Below are 22,050 nucleotides of genomic sequence, written 5' to 3' on the forward strand. Positions count from 1 at the left end.
TACAGTACTTTCAATTTTCTCTTTTAGATGACAGGTGATCCCAATCCCCTCCGCCCCCAACCTTGCAAAGTATTCCTATTGAAGGCTATAAAGGTCACATCAAAAAATCACATGAATTTTGTTCTTTAACTCAAGGAACTTGCATTTGACCTGTTAAGGATGAAGTCAGGGAACTCATAAAAAGTCAAGTGAGAGTAAATGATTTAAATAACAATTCAAGAGAGCCATAGATGAGTCAGAGGACTTGCATCATTAGTTGCTAAATGAATGCTATGGATTATAATACTTAAAGGGAGTGGGCACAGAGGAAGTTTTCCTAGTCTAATTCTTGAGTTCTGTTATCTCAGGGAACAGTTGTTCATAGGGATATTCATTATATCTGATGGTGAATCCCAAGATACAAAGCCACTTGAATACTTCTCTCAAATCAGTCCTCTGATAAGGACAGAATAAAATCATGTGCATAGCTAACTATAAGAAGGTTTGAAACCCACAGAGTATAGCTATCCTGGAGGTAGGAATACATCCTGTTGGTTTCTAACTGGAAGCCTCTGGGAAGCCTTCATGCAAACATGGTAATTAGTTTGGGTCTGGGTTTAGAATTTGGATGGGGGAAATTTGACTGAATATTCCTGGTGAGCTAAGAGAATGAAGAATGGAAGGTGTTTCCCTTGGCGATTAAAGACCAGAGGCCAGCTTAGGCGCTGTGGCTGAATTAACCAGAGTTAATTCCTATCACATGCCATTACTGTGTAGTGAACGCCCGCCGTTAGTAACCATTGTCCTCTCTTTGCTGTCTCCCGCAGTGTGCTGCTCTGGTTGGTGAGGACCAGCCTCTTTGCCCAGATCTTCCCGAACTTGACCTCTCTGAACTCGATGTGAATGACTTGGACACAGACAGCTTTCTGGGTGGCCTGAAGTGGTGCAGCGACCAATCAGAAATCATATCCAACCAGTACAACAATGAGCCCGCGAATATATTTGAGGTAAGCGTCTCTCCCCTGGAGAACGTAACTTCTCATTGACCTTGGCCTGTGCCGAACTGATGCGGTGCCAGGCCTGGACATGGGTGTGTTCTTACGTGGTTGCCAGCAGGGAATGTATCATCACAGCTAGAGGGTTTCGACGTGATGGAAAGACAACGTTTGGGAAATGGTGCTAAGGACTGAGAGTGGAGTGGGTTAGACTGTGTTGAAATACAAGGGGTTGTGAAAGCGTGAGGGACAAGGCCGAGAAAGGTGTGAAGTTGTTGACTCCCTTCTGTTCCCACGGAAAGGGACCTCACAGCAAATATTGCGTAATAGGAATGAGTGCAGAAGTCGGTGTTTCTTTTTCACGAAGGGGTTAATGTCTATCGCCGTTTGTTTTACCTTGTAGGTGAGCAGTTTTGATTATTGCTATTATATTATTGCTTCATACCCCTCATTTTCTCGCATGATGGCAAATTTCTAAACTCAAAAAAAAATCTAGTATGTACTTATAAATTAGTCAAAATTCATTTACCTTTCAGTAGTGAGAATTACCGCCCAGACTCTAGACGCCTATTATGAGCCTACCCTATAATAAAGAATGTTAATCTACTCCTATTAAAGTGTTACTCAGAGAAACGAGGTTCACTCTCACAAGATCGGGACTCATTGACTTGAAAATAAATCATTTCTTATAGTGATAAGCTTTCAGGGAGTACTGTGACAAGTGAATTGGGTGCAAATTGCCAAATCAACTAATTTGTGCCATCAAAATCGGCATCAGTATCAGCACCGTCGAACTGTTTTTGAGTCCCTCTGTATCAGGCTGCACACAAGACTTCTACTAGCCACTGGCCAGTGGATTATTGGCTGTCTTCCCACTTGCCCAATTAGAATCTCCATTCTTCAAGAGAGCACATGTTTTTAATAGTAATTCAGTTTTCTGACTACCGAGGGCATAGGTGGTGCTGAACAAATAAATGATTGTTGAATGTGTGCCTGATAAGAATGGTAGTGTCAATGAGCAACAATTAGCAACAATGATGGCTACCATTTTGGAACATTCCTGCTTCCTGCATGCCATCACACACACACACACACACACACACACACACACACACACACACACACACAATCCTTCAAAACACCTTTTCTTTTCATAGATTATTCCATATATTTCTGTATATATGTATATATTCTCATTTTATACATGCAGGCGCTGAGTTTCAAAGAATGTTAAGTCATTTCACCAAAATCACCCAGTTGACAAATAGAAACCTAACATTGAATTTCTAAATTTGTCTGATTTCAAAGTCTATATCATTGACAAAAATAGGAAGACAGTGATTCTTGGGTGACAGCCATCGTTTGCAATGATGTATCAAGCTGCTTCTTTGCTCAATATACTTAAAAATAGAACAGAATGTTTCCCTTTTGTGTTGGCCTATGGGGAGGCACTGGGTGACTGGTGAGCTGAGGTGCCTGTCAGTTCTATGGATAGCTACAATTCTCTTACATGCCTGGGACATCACGTGGGTCTTAAGAGAATGCTTCAGGTGGGTAACTTAGGGCAGGGGAGTGAGCAAGGAGGAGGAAACACCGAAATCATGGATATACTTTCCCAGGCTTCTCAGCTTGGTCTTGGAAAGTTCACATGAGGACGTGGCTGGTTAGAACTGGTGAACAGAGCGTCCCTCAGCCAGCACACCTGTCAGGCTACAGGCCCATTCGCCATGCAGCATTAAATAAATCGTTCTTTTAAAACACGTCTATCTCTATAGACGTCTTGTCTCATGACCAGCTATGGCTGTTCCACACTGGGTAAATGCCACACATTTTGGAGATGGTGGTTTGGGGAGAACTGAAAGGTGGGGGTAGGCAATGTTGTAATCATTACCTCCCAGGGAGGCTGATTTCAGAACTTTCCCCATGACCTTCTGTCCCCATATTTCATGTTGTGGAATCTGCGTGGGGACTTCTCATTTCTAGCTTCAGGAGTTTGGGCTCAGCAGTCAGTCAGCGGCCTATATATAGATGCTTAACCTATGCTACAACACTCTTTTTGTTTCCCTATATAACGTCCTACACTGATAGAATTGTTCGCAAGGCTGCAAAATACATGGTTCATTTGATTTAATCTCTTGTTAGGTCACTTTAAACCAATGATTCTATGCAGAAGGCAATTTTGTACCTCCAGGGGATACCTGACAGTGTCTGGAGGTATGTTTGATTGCAAAGAGTAGGCAACAAGGTGATATCACTGGTATTTAGTAGGTGGAGACCAGGAATGACACTAAATATTCTACAATGTGTACAACAGCCGATTGCAAAAGAGTGCTTGGTGATTGACCCTGGTTGCATTATTATTGTTATGATTATTATTGTTGTTGTTGTTGTTATTGTTATTTGAATCACTAAAAGTCCCCTTTATGATGTGTGCACATGATTTGGTCTGATTTCTGAAATGAACTATAGTGCAGTGTTGGATATATGAAGAATAAGACTCTAGGGAAAATTGCAGATCTCTCTGGGCCTCAGGGTTCATGTGCTAGGTATTCTCTTAGTGACAGAGGATAAGAGTGGCTTTTTGACAGAGGCTCATAGCAGTCCTCTCTGATGTCCCAGGATCCCTTCTTCTTTGTCTAGGCAAAGGGTAAGGTCTTGTGTGGCAACCCTGTCCCCATCAGCCGCAGGGTCATGAGCGCTGTCACCATGCATGCTGACGCCTTCACTCTTTGTCCTCCCATGATGGGATCAAAAGTGAACGAAATTCTAAAATTGAGTCGTTCCATATTCAGGGACAGAGTTCCCTTGGCCTGGACTGTAGCCTCGTGGCCCTTTGCCAAAGGAACTTTTCACAAGAGCTGTTTCCCAGGGCTACCAACTCCCGTGGACTTTCCTCCTCTGCTCCCCTTCTCCTGATCCTCCAAGCCCTGCCTCATCACATTTGAGAAGGCCTTGGCCTTGAACAAACCAAACAGCCACGACTCTGCCTGGGCCGATCTGTCCACTGTAAGCATTATTATGTACCTCTGCCTCACAGGATAAACTAAGCTATTGAGGAGTTCAACATTTTGCCCGACTCAAGTCGCACCCTGATGACGTGGCTGAAAACTAGTGGTGGGGTTCCCAAGTGAGATTTAGGCTGAAATGATGGTGCAGCAAAGCCACCATGGGAGGCTGAGTGTTGGGAGTGTGGAGTATCCCACTTCCTTTCAGTCTCTAGCATACCATACGTGCATGACTTTAGATTTTGCTCAACATCACTATCATAGAAGAAGGAAATTCCAATGAAACAATGGCGTTGGAAGGCTGGGGGAATGGCTCAGTGGATAAAGCGCTTGCTGCACAAGCACGGGGACCTGAATCTGGATCCTCAACACCCATGTCAGACGGCAAGCATGGGCGCACCAGCCTGTGGCAGTGCTTGGGGGGCAGAGACAAGAAGCTCCCAGGAGCCTGCTAGCCCATCAGGTCAGCTGGTCAGCTCTAGGTTCAGTGAGAGATCTTGTGCCAACACTAAGGTGGAGATTGATTAGGCTAACACCTGATATCAACTTCTGGTCTTCATGTAAATGTGCATAGGTACCTGGACACACACATACACACACACACTGTACAAATACCTTATGCAAACATGCATATTTCTACACACACAAAATAAGGTAGCGCAACACAATTTATGGAAGAATAGATTCTAAGTGTGACGACAGCTGTGACAACATCTACTTGGTTGAGTCATTCACCGGCCACACATTAACTCGTGTTTGCCACACCCCACTTGGATGTGTAAATGCTGGAGACCAGGTATAATCCAGAGGCCACTCTGGGAAATGGGGCATAAAGCCGATAAGGACAGCCTCAAGTGCCTGATCCATGTGTAAGGAAAACAGGATGCTGTCTCGGAACAGACTGGGAGCAAGATTTATGTTTTTAGAATATTGCAACGTGGCTTCTTTCCCTGGTTGCCTTTGTACATTGTGTGGTGGAGAAAAAGGCGTGCCTTTACAGCACAGCGTTGTATAAAGATGGGTGGTATGGGGTTCATTTAATTAGTGCCCGGGCCTTTCTGGGTCACTGTGAGCCACCTTGTCTGTGCTTCATTTTAATACCCGACTTACTGCCTCCATGATGTGGGTGAATAGATGCCTTTCATTCATTCATCTGGTTCGTCTGAATGCAGCTACCTAGGGCTCCTTAGAACACTGGTATGTGGGAATGCAGTGTCTGGAGGTCATTGCTTGCAGCCTATGCTAATTGAGAACACCCAGTAGCTGCAGCCAGCACTTAGATTTGGTAATGACTGCAACTTACAGTGAGGTTTGAGGTTCTGAACTAGTGTAGGTGAAGTGTGCGTGGTATCTCCTTATTGTCTGTGTGGAAGGTGATCTCCTGTCTGCTGCCAAAGACGTGTGTGATGGAAGCTCTCAAAATACTTGATCAACCTGATAAGAGCATAGAGGACTTTAATAATTCTTCTCGTGGTTTTCTATTTATATTCTAACATTTTCAATAGCAGGTATATATTATGTACATATCAAAAACTTAAAATAACCTATATTGGTAAATTCATCAGACCCTTAGCATTACAAAAGGACCTGCTGGTTATCGTCACTGAAGGTTTCCCAGCTTAAAAGTGAGGAGGGAGTCAATACCTACAGAGCTAAAAAAGAAATCTCTATTTTCTAAGGAAATTTAAATCTAGTTAGGGTGATCAAATGTGGAAATATAAAACAAGTAGTCAACAATACAAGGCTACAGGAATATGTATGTGTGCAAATGTATAAATGTATGCTTTTATTATATATTAACAAATGAAAAATAATGCCGGATTATATAACCATGTATATGCATATATGTGTATAATAAGATTATCTAGCACATGTGTGTGTGTGTGTGTGTGTGTGTGTGTGTGTGTGTGTGTGTGCAACTAGCAAACATTGCATGATCATGTATGTAGGGTAAAAAAAGCTGAGCTGAATTCTAGGACTTAAAATCCTACCAATCCCTGAGCTTGCTCCAAGCTCAGTACTTGAATACCTGCCAATCTCAACCCTGGAAAACTCTGTCCCTAAGAAACCCTGTATAAGCTTGCCTGCCCCTCAGTTCTTTATTGCTTCTCACTGGAGCAGAGGCAACCACCTCCTGTGTTTTTCCCAATAAATCTCTTGTGTGAGATTTGTTGTGTGGTGTGATTTTTGTGGTGTTCCCTGAATTCCGACCTCTAGGCTACCTTTTCCCTCAGAGCTGTAATACTTACAATGTTTGTGTGTGTGTGTGTGTGTGTGTGTGTGTGTGTGTGTGCTGTGTCTGTGTGTATTTCTAACTAAGGAAACAGCAGAGTAAATTCATCAAAACTAGTGTGAGAATGAGAGAAAGGTTTTTAGTGAGTAAGATTTAGGGAGTAGGGAAGCAAAGAGTTTGGTTCATTCAAAATAGCATACAGACTCATGGGAAGCTGTGGTGTAAGTTTAGATGCAGAGTAGCTACATTATGTTGGGGGCCATGTTGCACTGGGAAGTATTCATAAGTTTGAATGATAGAAACTGATGTCCCACCGGAGACCAGTGTGATGGAGGTGGTATCAAAGAGAACCGGGTTGGTAGATCTAAGAGGTAGCGGCAACAAGGAAGTAGGCAGAAGCTAGAGAGCCTGTGTGCAATGCTAGGGCATGGGAGGGACGGGGTTAGAGGGATAATATCCAGGAAAAGACTCAAAGAACCCTGCAGAAAAATTCCATCAGCCCTAACAATATGAGTTATATATAGAAGGAGGCGACAAGTAATGTTGACTTGAACACATTCCAAAGGGAATCAGGTCTTCATGCGTCCCTCTCCTGACCACGTGACTGTTCACTCTTGCAAACGGAAGAACTTCATTAGACTTGGAAATCATTTTATAAAGAGTGCTCCATCTCCCTGTTGTCTCAAGCAGACCGTTTTTACCCCAACCAACAAATTTACTTGTCTGATTTTACTCTCTTGTCTTTTGGGTGGACATTTTGAATCTTTCCATGGCAATAAGTTCCTGCCTCTGACTATGACAGTGACCAGGAAGACTATTCTATGAATGGTCAACCTCTTGGAATTTTAGCATAACAAAGTATGTAAGAAAAAAAATCTTACACTCATCTAATCATCAAGAGAATAAATTCTCCTTTGTTGTGTGGAGAGAGAGAATTCATTTACAATAATCACTTTTTAAAGATTTCTAGGATTCCCAATTTGCAATCAATAAATGTTTGCCATTTAAATTAAATTTATAACCCACAACCAGATTTTTTGCCACACTTCGTAATGACACTTTCAGAGAGCATAGACTTCAAGTAAGAAAATAATAGCCATTTAAGTGGGGAGATAATTGGCTGTAACATAAGAACATTGAAGAATGTTGAAGCTCACAGAGACTTATGGAGTATTTTAAAAATTTATGTTGTACTTATCTTTGCATTTGTAGTCTACCACAAAATTTCAAATTCTGAGCATAAATCAGTTAGATGTTTGTCTTGGAGACTCACAAATCAGAAACCAACAATGGGATCCAGCCTGTGTGCTGTTGCTGTTGCATCTGCAACTGCGATTATCAGCTTATCATGCAGAGAGACCAACTGGGGTTGAGCCTGTGTATGCGTATGTGTGCACACGTGGGTGTATGTGTGTGTGTGTATGTGTGTGTGTGTGTGTGTGTGTTCATTTATGCACCTTAGGTAAATGCTATTTTAGACTTCTTGGATTGATAACATCTGGCTTATCTTGGGAACATCTGGTTTATCACCCTATTTTCTCCCTGCCATTATGCTGACCACTGGAAAAATATGGCTTAGGAGTCCTGCCCCACAGGGCTGTGTCTTTTGGCATCCACCCTTGCTAATAAATAGCAGGTCACAGGATGCAGGTTGCATGGCCAGGGGTCACTAGCACATACTTCCCCGGTTGTGGGTCTTGTTAATGAAGACGGTAGTTACCAGGGTTGAGGCTGGCTGCTCTTCATCATGAGAGCTGATTCAGTTCCTGGCCTTTGTAGTTTGTAAAGTAGGAATCTATATGTTTAATTAAGCACACTGATTTTTTTATTGCTCACTCATTTTCTTTGGCAGGGCTTGAGATTGAATGTAGGGTCTCCTGCTTGCAAAGCAAGCACTCTACCAACTTGAGTCCATCCTTCCCCTTAACTTTAGATAGTAGTGGTTAGGGTGTGTGTGTGTGTGTGTGTGTGAGAGAGAGAGAGAGAGAGAGAGAGAGAGAGAGAGAGAGAGAGAGAGAGAGAGAGAGAGAGAGACAGAGACAGAGAGACAGAGAGAGAGAGAGAGAGAGAAAGAGAGAGAGAGAGAGAAAGAGAGAGAGAGAGAGAGAGAGGTTTGGGGAGGAGGTTAAAAGACATTTCATGTCAGACACTCTGTGTGCTCTAGGAAGCAGGTGAGCCATTTGTTTGTCTTGGTGCTTTCTGGTTTCCCAGAATCTCAAGTGAGTTATTTAAAGATAAACATTCCTCTGCTTGGATATGTATAGTGATTAGAAAGAAAGGAAAGAAGGAAGGAGGGAGGGAAGGAGGGAGAGAGGAAAGAAAGAAAGGAAGGAAGGAAAAAAGAAAGAAAGGAAGGAAGAAAGGAAGGAAGAAAGAAAGAGAAGGAAGTGGAGACCCAGATTAACAGGAAGAAAATCCTGAAGTTGAGTCAGTTGACTCTCTGTGTTACTTCAAAGCCATCCATCTAGGTTAAAGCAAACACTCCTCTGTGTTCTGCATTGGGCAAACAGTCCTTATGTACAGCACCTGGGTGCTGTGTGTAACCTCATACATATGCTGTGTGTGTTTGTCCATGGACATCTAGCTATGTGTGCTGTCATAGAAGTTCAGCCCAGCAGATGGCTCACCTCGGCATGAGAGGAACCCACAAAGCAGATACAATGATGAACATTATCACGTTGTTAAACCAAGAGCCAAATTGTTCCTGCACGGTTTTTTGTCCCAGACTTCACATTTTTAACAAGGTTAATTTGTCCCTATAATTATGCACCTATTCTTTTAGCAATGAAAACTTTTATTGTGGGTTTAATAAAATGAATTGCCTGTGATATGAAACAATTCTGGAAGGCCCGGTTTTATCTTCTTCCTTAACCTCTCAAGCCTCCTTTTAAGATAGCGCCCTGTGAGATTCAGGTGGAAGGCAAAACCGGAGACCTCCTTTGGCTGTCAAAGACGCTGATTTGTAAGCAGCCAGGGTGAGTGCAAGGGGAAGCCGAAAGGCCGCCACAGTGAGATGATGTGCAGGGCTTACACTTGGCAAGAGCGCAATATCTCAAAGCAAAAGCAACTTCTTATCCTTGAAACCAGTTGTCCCCAAATGACCATAGGTGATACTTCGACGCCTTCTCTTTCCCAAAATGTCAGAGCAGTCACACAGTTTCAGGTCCAAAAGATAACAGTGTGTGTACCTGCCCTTCTCCATTCCTACGGCAAATTACCCATTCAAGGTTCACAACCAGATGGATTAATGAATTACCAGATCTAGGGGAAAATATCTCGGCGTGGCTTTTACACACAGCTTTCTCTTTCCCTCTCCCTTTAGTCTTGTGACTGGGGTTATCGCTTCTACAACCAGAGCTCTGTAGAACTTTTCCCTTGGAAATACCTTCTGTAAGCATCTTTCCCACTTCCTATTCTTTCTCAACTCGCCTTCGCAGGCAGATATTTAAAGAGGCAACAGCGCAGCCAGGCTGGTCGGCAGGGATGAGAGAGATAACTCAGTGACCAAATCTTTGGTAACCAAGGGCTTTCCTGATGCCAAATACGCACCATTTTCTCTCCTCTGCTCAGCCTTGGGAGTGAGTTCTGTAGGGTTTCTCGTTCAATGTGTATAGCTGAAGCTCTGAACTTTGCGGAAAAACCTTAGAGCTATTTGTAAAGTGCTGGTGCTTGGTGAATACTAAATTATATGTAGGAAATCGTCTACAGTACCAGTTACACTTCATTGTTATTCTTGACACAGACACCTAAATCAGAGAACAGTAACATTTCAGAGATTATGCAAGCAGTTTGGGTATGTTCCAACACCATAATAGGATCAGAATTTTAAGGCCTTTTGTATTATTACCAATAGTCGCTTAGTTTCTACTGCAGTGTACTTTGTAGGGAATTACAGCTTTTACTAAAAAGATTAAAATGCTATTATGCAAATGATTGCAGTATGTTATTATGTTTACAAATTAACATCCATGGCTCAACACACAAATTAACTAACTATTCTATCTGTGTTATTAAGGATTTAATAAAGTAACTGTTAATAAAAATGGGTAGCCAGGAACACTTAATAGGAAACAATTGTAATTTAACACACACAACTAGAGTCTGGTGTTTAATGTTCTAGGTGAGATAATAGTAAAATCAAGTTGAGCAGAGGCTTTAGAAAAACCACTGTTGTGTGAATGGTGGAGATGTTTGCTTGAGATGCTGATGAGCAAGAACTAAATAGCTTCAGGCTACAATATACAGTGGGCAGCATATCAATAAATCTAAGCAAAGCACACAAAACATCTTCTATTAAAAAGTAGTTCATTGAAATGATAATTGCCCTCTGTTCCATGTCTGATATGTTCCACGCTCCCAGAGAATACTTACATTATTCTAAAATGGAGCTCAGAGCACATTTTGCTGTGGTGACTGGGACTTAGCTGCAGAATAGCACCGTGTGATAAAAGAGGAAAAGGCGAGCCTTGGACTAAGATGGCTTTACAAACAGGCTGCAAATGGCTATTCCTGGCTGTTCACGAGAGATCATAAAAGCCAGCAGATAAGAGCCGCCAAGGTCCCCGAGAAATGAATGTGCGTGATTACGTTATCTCTCACTTTGGATTTACTAGATGGACTGACAGAACCTTCACCATGGCCCCACAGGACAAGTAGGAAGAGATGCAGATTTTGGATGGTAAATTTTGTCAGGATGGCTTTAAATTCCCAAACAACATAAAGTAGTTTTTATATGAAAATGTCCTTATATAACTCAACACCAAAGGCAATGGATTATATATAATGAAAATTTATATTAGAGATGATTCTAAAATATCTGACTTTAAAGAAACATGGCTCAAGAGAGACCTAGGATTCCAGTGTCTGAATCCCCCATAGAACTCACGCTAAGAGAGAGAGGGTATTTAAAAATCAAGCAAATTGACACACAAGAGGCACAAGGACTCAATTCACAGTTCAAATATTTTGAATTTGTTTCCTTCCTCATCAAGGATGAGGATGACTTCAATGTCTACAGACAATTACCTATTTAGATCTAGCTGCTGAGAGTTCCCAGTCTGACATTCTGAGACTCAGGGAATGCGCCTGCAGGGAAGCCACCGCAAAGTTGGCCAAGGTTTGTCTAATTTATTTTGTTCCAAATAGCACCTCTGTTGTTGTTAGGAAACTACTTATGCAAATTTTTGATATCTAGCTTTAGCAAGGTGCCCGGTTCCTTCATTTCCTTCCACATTTGGAGAAATTGTGTTGTTCTTCACGAGTCCAAATTTGTCCTTGTGGAAGTGAACACTTGCAAGCTGGTTGAAACTTCCTAAGAGGAAGCAAGCAAGAGAGGAGGGGAGGGAAGGGGGGGGGAAGAAAAGAAGAAAAAAAAAACTTGACTGAAAACCAGTTGCTGTGACAGCTCATGAGGTGATGGTGTGTGGCCTTGCCCTGTTCCCAGGCACCTGATCAAGAAAGTAGTACAATCCTGTTATGCAGGCATTCCAGAAATCTGGCCAACATTCACCTGACATGACCAGGGTTTAAAGTCCTTGAGGTAACTTTATGAAACAGGATGGAACACGGGGCTGGTGGATATGGGTGCTATACACTCACATTCTTTTATTTTATAAAGAGGAGGTGGGGAGGTAATGAGGGGGGCGCTCGGATCTTTGCCACGGAAGGGTGGTAAAATAATTAGTCCAGCGGACAAATGTCTTGGACCGTGTTTAAAGAGAGCTTTAAGGACACAGTGTTCCCAACACTCACATATCTAAATACAAGCGAGTGTCAGCTGTTATACAGACCGAAGCATAGCAGCCCGCTTCCACATAGGTCATCGCCAATCCATTTTGGTCACAGTCACACTGCACATCTGTTTCTGCGGGCTGCAGCTTCTTAAGGTGGCATTTGGACTTCATAAGAGCACAAACAACCGAGCTATAAATTGCCACTGCTGGAGTTATTTTGAATAAGTGTATACTGTTTCATATTTATAATGGTGAGGCTTCATAATAGTCGCAGTGAATATATAACACCCATCAGTTCAACAAGCATGAAATTGTATGTTGTCAACTTGTCACATAAATAGAGTCATATTCTGGCTTGGCGATAATGTTGAACTAACATTTTTTTTTCCCCCAGAATTGTCGAGAGGGTCACAAAAAAATTAAAATTAAAAAAAAAAGGACGAAAGAAAAAGAAGGTGGAGAGGTGGTTGGTGCTTCCTTTAGGCAGCTATTGTAAAGCTGACTTGCCGGCTGCTACACTCCTTATTTGCCCTCTCTCCTAAGAAGCTCACTTTTCCTTCAGTGAATGCTAATTGGTTAATTGGATGTGTTTTCTCTGTCATCTAGTGATCTAGTGATATTATTCTATCCAGACCCTGGAGGGCCTTATATGTCTGAGTGGTTTTTTGTTGTTGTTGTTGTTGTTTTTTGTTTTTTTTTTTTTTGCTTTCGATAAGAAGTTTTTTGTTTTTGTTTTTAAATCTATTCCTGTGGTGAAAATCAGTGCTAATTGTTACAAAACCCTCCAACTCTATGCTCTGTCAGGCTTTCTCCTGCCTTTGCACCCTGGTTAACTCTTGATTCATTATAAGAGCAGTAGGAAATAGAGACAGGAAGATACTTCATTCAAACTTTTCTGAGTCAGAAAATGTACACACACACACACACACACACACACAGAGGGGGAGGGAGGGAGGGAGAGAGAGAGAGAGAGAGAGAGAGAGAGAGGCAGGAAGGAAAGGTTTGTACCAAATTTGCAACTTCCGGAAAAAAAGGAGATAAGACAAATGAAATGTGTTTGCTGGAAGCTAGTGAGCAACTCAGAGACCGGTGTCCACAGTGGCTGAAATTTCTGTACCAGAGGCACAAGGAGAAGCCAGTGCAAGTCTTTTTCTGCTTCTGAGAAATTCTTAGATGTGTTCAACTCTCCCCATCCTTCTTCAAATGGCCTGAAGACAAGAAAGCATGGCAGCCCGTGTCTGCAATCATTTTGACTTAGGCGATTAAGTTGCTAACTCTAAGACCTCAGGACACTGTCTTGCCTTAAATCACACTCTATGCAGATATTACTGAGGCTTATGGCTAACCCTGCTCTCTTCATCCCGTGTCCCTTGTGAGATGGATGGCTGCCTCCTCCTGCAGGAGAAATGATTTGCTGGCCAAAGCTCTTGGTCTCGTTTTTGCAGTTCTTTGGGCTTTGGGGTTTAAAAGTTCACAGATTTTTTTTTCAATGATTATAATTATTGTCATACAGTAGCGTGCTTAGCTTTTTACCAATTTCTAGAGATACAATGGCTTAGAGGAGACATGTTCCCTGTCTCCATGAAACTCACGGTTAGTGATGACAACAGGCCTCTACTCTAATACTGAGGGAGGTAAGCTCTCTAGACTAAAGGGAACAGCAATGACATTTTTTTAGCCTAATTATTTTGCTCATCAAAAAGATAAATTCTGCCCTTTCTTTCAAAAATACCTCCTCCCTGAAATGCAGTTTTGATTGTTTGTTGTTTGCTGACTTGTCTGGAGATCCCTTTCCCCAGCTACAGCACCTTTCTCTTTTCAACTAGGAACTCAGAGATAGGATCTAAAATTTTTGAGGCAGAGACTCAGAATGTTTGAAATTAAGAGATTTTAGACAAGTTACAGGAAATTCAATGAATCAAATGAAAATTTGCCCATTGGAATTGCTGAGGGAAATCGAGAGGAAGTGAACCTCAAGGAAGACAGCCCCTTGGTCCCCAGAGGGCCCTTACACCAGCGTGCACATCTGATATGTCAGAAATGTGGTATCTCTGCCAGTGTGTATTGGGGTTTCCATGGACCAGCACCATTTTGTCCCATTTTAGGCTTGGTGACCTTTCTCTCTGAGAATGATATTTCAGTCCAATTGGAAGGGCTCACACGCTTTTGGCTGGTACCAAACACCCTGCATGTGTGATGTTGCTCTCTCTGAGCAAACTGTTTTACCCCATCTCTAAACTGGCATCCCATTTCTTCCTTTGGTAGTACAACCCAGGGACTGTCTTGTCCCTTTGAGAGAGGCACTACAGAAAGCATCGCCTGTATCCCTCCGCTCCCCTCTAGCTAACAACCTAACTCAACCAAATCCCATTCAGATTTCTGCAGTGCTCTGACTTAAATCTCTTCTCCCAGGTTCCCTGTGAGAAGTCTTTCTCTCCAGTTGAACAGCTCTTTCCTAGTGGGAAAAAACCCTCTATTTTAGGATTGCCCTTGAGTTTTGCATGGACTCTTGGCCTAAGGATATTAGCTTCCCTGGGTGTCATCTCATCTGCTCAAATATGAGCTCGGAGCCTCTGTATTCCAGACATAGTTCTCCTGGGTGTCCAAGGAATCTAGCCAGCTCAGATTCCGTCCAAAAAGGTTCTCATGTCAGGATCCTCTAGTGTCTTGCCAGCCAATGCTTAGTAGGGACACCTTGCTCTCCTCTGAGCTGTATGTCTCCCTGGCTGCTTCTTATTCCTCTTCTCTTCCTCTTCTCTTCCTCTTCCTCTTCCTCTTCCTCTTCCTCTTCCTCTTCCTCTTCTTCTTCTTCTTCTTCTTCTTCTTCTTTTCTTCTTTTTTTGGCAGTGCTGCCCCAATGGGTAGGCACACTTCTTCCTCATGCTGGAGGAGAGACAGGCAAATGCCCAAGAACTGGAACACAGTGATTCTCCACAAGATAAGTGGCTTCTTTTTTTGTTGTTGATTCCCAATTCTGGGGCTCTGCATGCCGCAGCTTTGAGAGGTACATTAGGTCACCGTGCTTCTGTCCAGCTCCTTTAATCCTATCACCCTCAATCCCCAGCTATGTGGCTGCCCCCGTCCTACAGGAATTTGTGTCAATTTCTCCTGGGACAGATCTAGCCTGGACTGCTTTGCCATATTTGTTCAAACTGACAATTTTGACAAAGACATTCTGTCCACCCTGAGCTGGAGAATTTTCTCTGTTGAGATGCATTTGGAGGTGACTAAATGTTGCCTGGTCTCGGCAGATAACTGAGCCTGTGACTCCACATAGTGCATACCCTGTCCTGTTTAATTTGCCTTTGAATGGCAAATTTCTTCTCTGAGTCAGCAGAAGCGATGATACTCTCTACAGGGGCTATCATCCTGTAGTGTGACCTCCTTGCTTCTTCAGGGTATAGAAGAACAAAATAGGAATCTTATGTTTTACCTGTAGTGTCTGACTCACTGTGAGTCCCATCTACATAGTCTATGGCAGAGAGAGAGGTTGTCTTTCAAATTGAGATGCATCTCAATCTGACTCAATCACAGTGGCTACTTTTATAATTTGCACTAGAAGACCTCATTTCTCTGGCTGTTATTAACTTAACATGATTAATTGTCTGAAGCAGAGCTGAGAAACACACCATTTTGTAAAGTTGTCTTTGAGAAGCCAAGCTAGATTCAGATAAATTTTCTCATATTTAACACGTTTTCTTCCCAGATAAGCTTCTCTGGCCCTCACTTCACACTTGCTTCCTTTTGTTGGATGTGCAGTCTAAATGAGTCTTAGTTACTTCTTTGGAGAGCATAAGACACAGGAATAGCAATGATTTTAGAAACTCATGCGATGGTAGGGGCAAGGACATCATAGGGGAATTTTTAAGCATGCCAAATGATGAGACTAAAATTAACAAAACTCAACACCTAGAAGAAAACTATCTGGGGCCATTTATTACAAAGGCAGACAAGCTCTGTGTGCCTAATTCATTCCCAACTAACATTTTCCAAGAGCAAACAATGCTATAAAAATCAGGCCTCATAAATTTTAACATGTATGAAATATGTAAATGATTTTTGAAAACCTCTACACAATGTGCAGGGGCATGTATGCCAACCTCCAAGTAAGTAAATTAATGTAAAAAGAAGTTTGTTTTTTACACACATCAAGTTCATAACACACATTAGATTTATCACGCAGGGACCCATTGGATTCCAGATTATTCTTTTCCATGTAGCAGAACATAGTAGATGAGAGAATGCTCTTTGAAACTTTGCAATATTATTTTTATTATCATTGACAATAGTCTATTGAGATACTCCTCCACTTAACAAACACATCTATTTAGTTGGATTTTTAGTGATGATGACACCTCTGGTTATTTTACTTATTAGCCATAAAATTCTCCGGATGCAGAGAAGCTTGTCTTTGTCAAATTCAAATACAACACAGTCTATTTACTGCTCTGTTATTCCTGGCACTAGAATGAAATTGCTTATGTACCCCTTTCATTGCTTCCATCTTTATACAGACCCCAGTAACTCACATTCATCCCAGGTATTCAGTTCACCCACATGGTTCCATCTTGAGCATGCTCAGTTAAAATATCTGCACCAACAGTAATTCCTCCCTTTTTCATTCTCTCCATTTTATCTGGAGACTCTTTTAAGTAAATCCACAGACTTAAGGCTTGCAAACCAACTATTAAAAATCCTTGACTTGGATTGCAGTTAGTGTAGAAGACAAAGTTTCTTAAATCTAATTTGCACTTAGAAACCCAGGGACCCCTCCAGCTCCATCTTCACCCAGGTTTCCTGACTAGTTCCCACACCTTGTACCTAAAAGTGAATAGCCCGAGTTTCCCCTGTGTGGACCCTGAGACTTGGCTGGACCATGATCCCTCATTAATATTCAAACTTTGGCAATATCAAAGTGTGCTGTCTTTGCCACCACTGCAAGTGGCCCTGCCCCCCTCCGCCCCTTCTCGAACTTTTTCTTTGTAGAGCGGCATTTGTGTCTTCCTTCATGTCCCTTTCAGGAACAATTCTTCCCCTTGTCCAATTTTTCCCCTTCTCTTTATGGCTGTCATAATGACCCCTAATGCCGCCAGGCAGCCACGACCCTGTCCATCACTCACCTGCAAGCTATTCTTAAGCCAATAGATGGTCCCTGAGTGACCAGATTAATTGTGCCAGCGCCAGCCCTTTCCACCTGACCTTTTTTGTCTAGTGGCATAAAAGCTGATTCCAGGCTGTGTGTGAGGCAGGCTGCCCTGCTATTGCTCGGCTCTCCACGGAGCCTCTCGGTGGCAAGGGCAGTTTCAATGCAAATGAAATGCTGGGGTGGAAGGAGGTGTGTGGTTGCAGGCCAGCAGAAATCAAATCAGCCCTCCTCTGAGGGTCATTGGAAGTAAATCTTCAGGAGGGAGGGCCCCAGAGAAATTTTCTGTGGACACCATTTCCATAAACGGTCCTGTAACAATGTGCTATTTTAAAGATGGGTGGTTTGGTGTCTGTTTAGCTGGAGGCTTTGCCAGGCACAGGATAAACTCTTAATCTGCCAAATTTAGGAAGGTATCTGTGGCCCTTTTTGGCACACAGTGAACTGCTGCCACATAAGCAGAATAGTGTCTTTTCCTCTTTCCATAAAGTTTTTGGGTTATGACGCAGCTGCCTAGCTCTGGGGTTACATATCTCAATATATTATGGATCACATGAAGGAAAGCTGGCTCCATGTTTGCGTCTTCAATCCTCAGTGCCGAGGACAGTGACATGCACCTTGGGACTGCCTCCAGTGCTTCTTAGCAGATGGCTTTACAGTGGTTCTACTGAGTTCAGACAGACAGAGAATAAAATGACCTTCCCAGCCATCCTGACCAATCGGGCTAAAAATAAGACATGTCAAAGATCTGAGAACATGTTCTCCAAGAGATGGTTTATAAACAGAGCCAACAGTGACAGCGGCGTGTTGTATGCCTGCCAGCAGGACTGTGAACCTACCTTCCAACTCATTGAGCAGATTTGCTCTTCAGATGAAGATATGAGGGGAAACTTCAGTGCTGAAGAGGAGATAGGCCGCTCTGTCAGGCCATGTGTGTGCACAGTGCACAGCACATGTCGTCTGCTTCTCACCTGTGTAGTACAAGAACAAGATGAGGGAATTTTCCACCTTGAGCCAAGAACTAAGGATCTGGTAGTTTTCTTGGGTTCACGATCATCCGAGTACCTCTGTTTATATGTAAGGAACTAGATAATTCTCACCCAGTTCATAAAAATACAGTATATCTCAGTCTCCAGTATACCATTCCAAGCTGTATTCCTATCTCCAGGTTGCTTTTGACTTTCTGAACAGTTGCAAACTTCAATATTTTGCAAATAATTTTTATCATTGTCCTTGTATTTTCTTGTGATGGATTTTGCTGGTTTTATCGGGGCTGTGGTGGACCTTCTTTAGACATCCTTTCTACACGTTTTTGGATGTCTGGGTGACTTACATGTGGCAATGCAGTCTGTTCCTATAGTGGTATCCTAGTGCAGGTCTGCTCCTCCTCATTCATCAGTGGATGGCACTATCGGCCATGTAATTAGCAGATGGCATGTGGCAGGCACTGTACTCATCCCACTGCAATGCCCTACGTCCATGAGATATAAGATACAGGAACTCCCCGTGGGCATTGCATATCTACTGAAGACAATCCTGAGTTAAAAAAAACAGAGGAAGAGTCCTGCAGCAGAAGTAGAAATGAACATCAAGGAGACCAAGAGAGACTGAAAATGTCTGTTGACAAGTAATAACATGAGAGGAAAATTGTTCACTGACATGTCAGAGATTTACTCCTGAGATGTTACCCAATCAGAGGGAACACAACTTTTGTTTGTCTATAAATTGCATTTCCAGAAAGTAGACAAGCAAGGGGGTGTGTCGTAGTTAAAATATTATTTGAGAGAGGATATCATACAGGCTTTGATTTCATTGTATAGCCAAGGATGCCCTTGAATCCATGAACTTGCCTCTATTTCCTGAACACTGGGATTACAGACAAATGTTATCCCACAGTGCCGAGGATAAACCCTATGTTTTGTGCATGCTAAGCAAGATCTCTCCAGACTGAGCTCTAGGACCAGTCCCACATAGTAGGTTTTTAATGACATGTTTTAATGAATTTACCTTCTGAGCAGCCCTGTCTGCTCTGTGACTGTGCTTGGCAATCCAACAGCTCATTAGATTTTTAACAAAAGCAGCCCAGCTAAATAAGAAGGGCTCCTGAGTCAAACATCCCTGGGCGATATCTCTGAGCGCAAATGTGACAAATAGAATCAGAAATGAATTAAATAGTCAGCTACAGCAAGCCAAACTAAGGGGAAAAAGCCCTGCAATGACCAAAAATGGAAATATATTACAGTTATCTGTATTCACTGTACAGAGCAAGTTTGGTCATATTTAAGATAATTCTCTAGTGCTTGCTATTTTTAGCCCAAGGGTAATCTCCCTTAAGAGCCTTTCCAAGCTGCATCCTTTTAACCTGGCCTAACAAACTAAGCCAATAAGCTGTCTGCTTTGCCTCGTCCACCCAGGAGGAAGAGCAATGGCTAAAACAAACCATTTGTGGGGAGACCACTCGGCCTATTTCGTATTAATGGCTTCCTTCATATAGATTTTCAAAACACCCCACTCTCAAGTGTCGCCAGTCAGGGATCAAAATGTCAAGCTTTGCTGTTTGGAAATTGTAGACTCACTGTTATGAAAAGAGGGTTTTATAGGCCCAATCTAATGGAAATAAACATTACCCCATTACCTTCAGTAGAGGCAAATCTTTACAGTTCAAGCTGTCATTATTAATGACCACGAGAAGAAAAAAACGTTTCCAGGGGGGTTACTTATTTATTTAAATTTATTCATTTATCTGTGTATTTATTTATTAGGCAAAGAAAGACTGGTGAGCTATATCATAGTAAATGAAAGCTGTCTCCTCAGTGACGCTGCAGCGTGTAATTTAAGAGCAAAAAGCAAAGAGAAAGTAGTTTAAAACAGTAGTCTGGCAAGTTTTGATTTTAAAGCTTTTCTGAGACTCTTGCTCAGTCAGCGCCTGTCTGTCTTTACGTAGTATATTCCAACAAGTTTATCATCTCTTAGAACTCACTGTCTTCATCAGAGAGAGGACGTGGGGGCACAGGTACCCAGGTATAGGTTCAGGCTGTCTAGGTAGAAGCACAACCACTGCTCCTACGTCCACGACCACAAGATGGGGTAGCTTCTGCTCAGGGCACCAGAAACAATGGTTCCAATTATTCAAGTTCAAAATTAATTCCAGGTTGTCTAGTCTATTCCAGTCAGAAGAGCGCACTACCTACTTCAGCACAAAGCAGAGTTCAGCTGCAGATGCTAAGCATGAGGCATCGATTGCCAGATGCTTTCTGAGCTCATGCGCTTTACAGCACGCTGGGCAGGTGCAGTGGGAGATACATGTTTGCAACGCAGAGCGTCAGGCTTCTGACTCTCATGCTTGGGGCTGCAGAACTGAGATGTCTATGCCCCTGGAATACCTCAGTCAAGGAGACTGAAGACACAGAGGTCTCCTTCTGTCTGAGACACCATGCCTGCATCTCCCAAGGTTTTATGGGGACTTGCTAAGTACCAGGCACTACCCTTGGTTGGACATAGTTTCTGTCTTCCCGCAGATTAGGAATTTAGAAGTTAGAATTTAACCAGAACTCTTTTCTGGTACCCACTGCTTCTCTTCAATGGCAGTGAGGTGAGATTACCATTTTTCTCTGGAAATCTCAGGAGCGTTGGTTAGCCATGTGGCTATAAAGGAGGATATTTGCCTTGCCATGGTGATCTTTTGACTCTTAGATGATGGGACCTGGGATCTTCTGGCAGTCAAGATCCTGCAGGGCAAGCTGCTGCCATGAGGTGTTTGGTGGTGCACTGCCGGCCCTGCCTGATCTTTAGTCTCCTTTGGGTCTGGCTGTTAATCTTTAGCACGAGGCTGACTCTGCAACCCAGGGCACACAAGGTTGCCTAACTTCTTGTTTATGTGCTCCAAGGGATCAGAAGCCAGTGTGTTGTGCCCCCTAAATCTCAGGCCTTCGATCCCTATCTCCCTCTCACTTTCCCCCTCTTGTTTTATTGCCTCCTTTGTTTTTTGCCAAGAGTCTGTTGCTAGAGAGTTCCTTCCTTTCCTTCCAGCTATTTGATGAATGCTCACTTTTACTTTTTTCTTTTCTTTTCTTTTTTGAGACAGGGTTTCTCTGTAGCTTTGGAACCTGTCCTGGAATTTGCTTTGTAGACCAGGCTGGCCTCAAACTCACAGAGATCAGCCTGTCTCTGCCTCCCCAGTGCTGGGACTAAAGGCACGTGCCAGCACTGCCTGAGAAATAAGATTGGCTTATAGGATTTTTTTTTAAGATTTGTTTTCACTTTATGTGTGTAAGTGTTTTCTCATAATTTTTATGTCTTTTTGAATCCCCACTAGTCTTTAAATTGTCATGCCTGTCCTCACACCCCCACTGCTGCCTGATTCCTGTTTCCCCTGCTCCTGATCGGATCACATTCTACACATGTGTCACCTGACTTTGAATCCAAAGGCTGTACTTTGGAACTCCTGTTACGATCTTTGAACTTTGCCAGAAACTGTGGTACATAAAAAAGAATTATCTGAGAGTCAAGAGTTCTTTTCCTTGGGACATTCCTAACCTTAGAAAGATTCTAGATTTACATGTGTGACAGAAACACCAGCTATAGCTACACTGTAGATTATTGCTTGACAAAGTCTTTTCCTAGGCCCCGGATGAAGTACAGAAATTCATCCACTACCCCATGCACTCAGTATCCATCAGGAGCTGATCTGCATAAGGAAGCATATGACCATCGGCAAAGGGTTAGCAGACTACTCAGATCTTTAGGAGTGGGAAATAGGGAAGCGGCTATCTAGGGCAGATAGCTTCTAAGTGGGAAGGGTCTCCACCACCAGAGTAGAAGACAGGTATTTCAGACATCACGTTTGATTGCAGGATTCCTTTACTACAAATTAAGATCCAAGGCTGTAGTTATGTGTTCAATTGCAAAAGTGATAGGAAAATGGCTGGGATGAGCAAGAGATGGAGCTAGCTAATTAGGTGGA

The 22,050-nt window shown here is 42.7% G+C and overlaps 1 protein-coding gene across 3 annotated transcripts in view; it reads left to right on the plus strand.

Annotated features, from left to right (window-relative positions):
* Ppargc1a (PPARG coactivator 1 alpha) overlaps positions 1-22,050 on the plus strand; it is a 633,781-nt gene that overhangs the window by 543,286 nt on the left and 68,445 nt on the right. For all 3 annotated transcript variants that reach the window (XM_048414959.3, XM_085691904.2, XM_048414958.3), the window contains one exon: positions 807-986. In XM_048414959.3, the coding sequence (XP_048270916.1) occupies positions 807-986 (180 nt within the window). The remainder of the gene's footprint in view (positions 1-806; positions 987-22,050) is intronic.

The sequence above is a fragment of the Myodes glareolus genome, chromosome 8, assembly GCF_982192425.1.
Source record: "Myodes glareolus chromosome 8, mMyoGla1.1, whole genome shotgun sequence".
Classification (NCBI taxonomy): Eukaryota; Metazoa; Chordata; class Mammalia; order Rodentia; family Cricetidae; genus Myodes; species Myodes glareolus.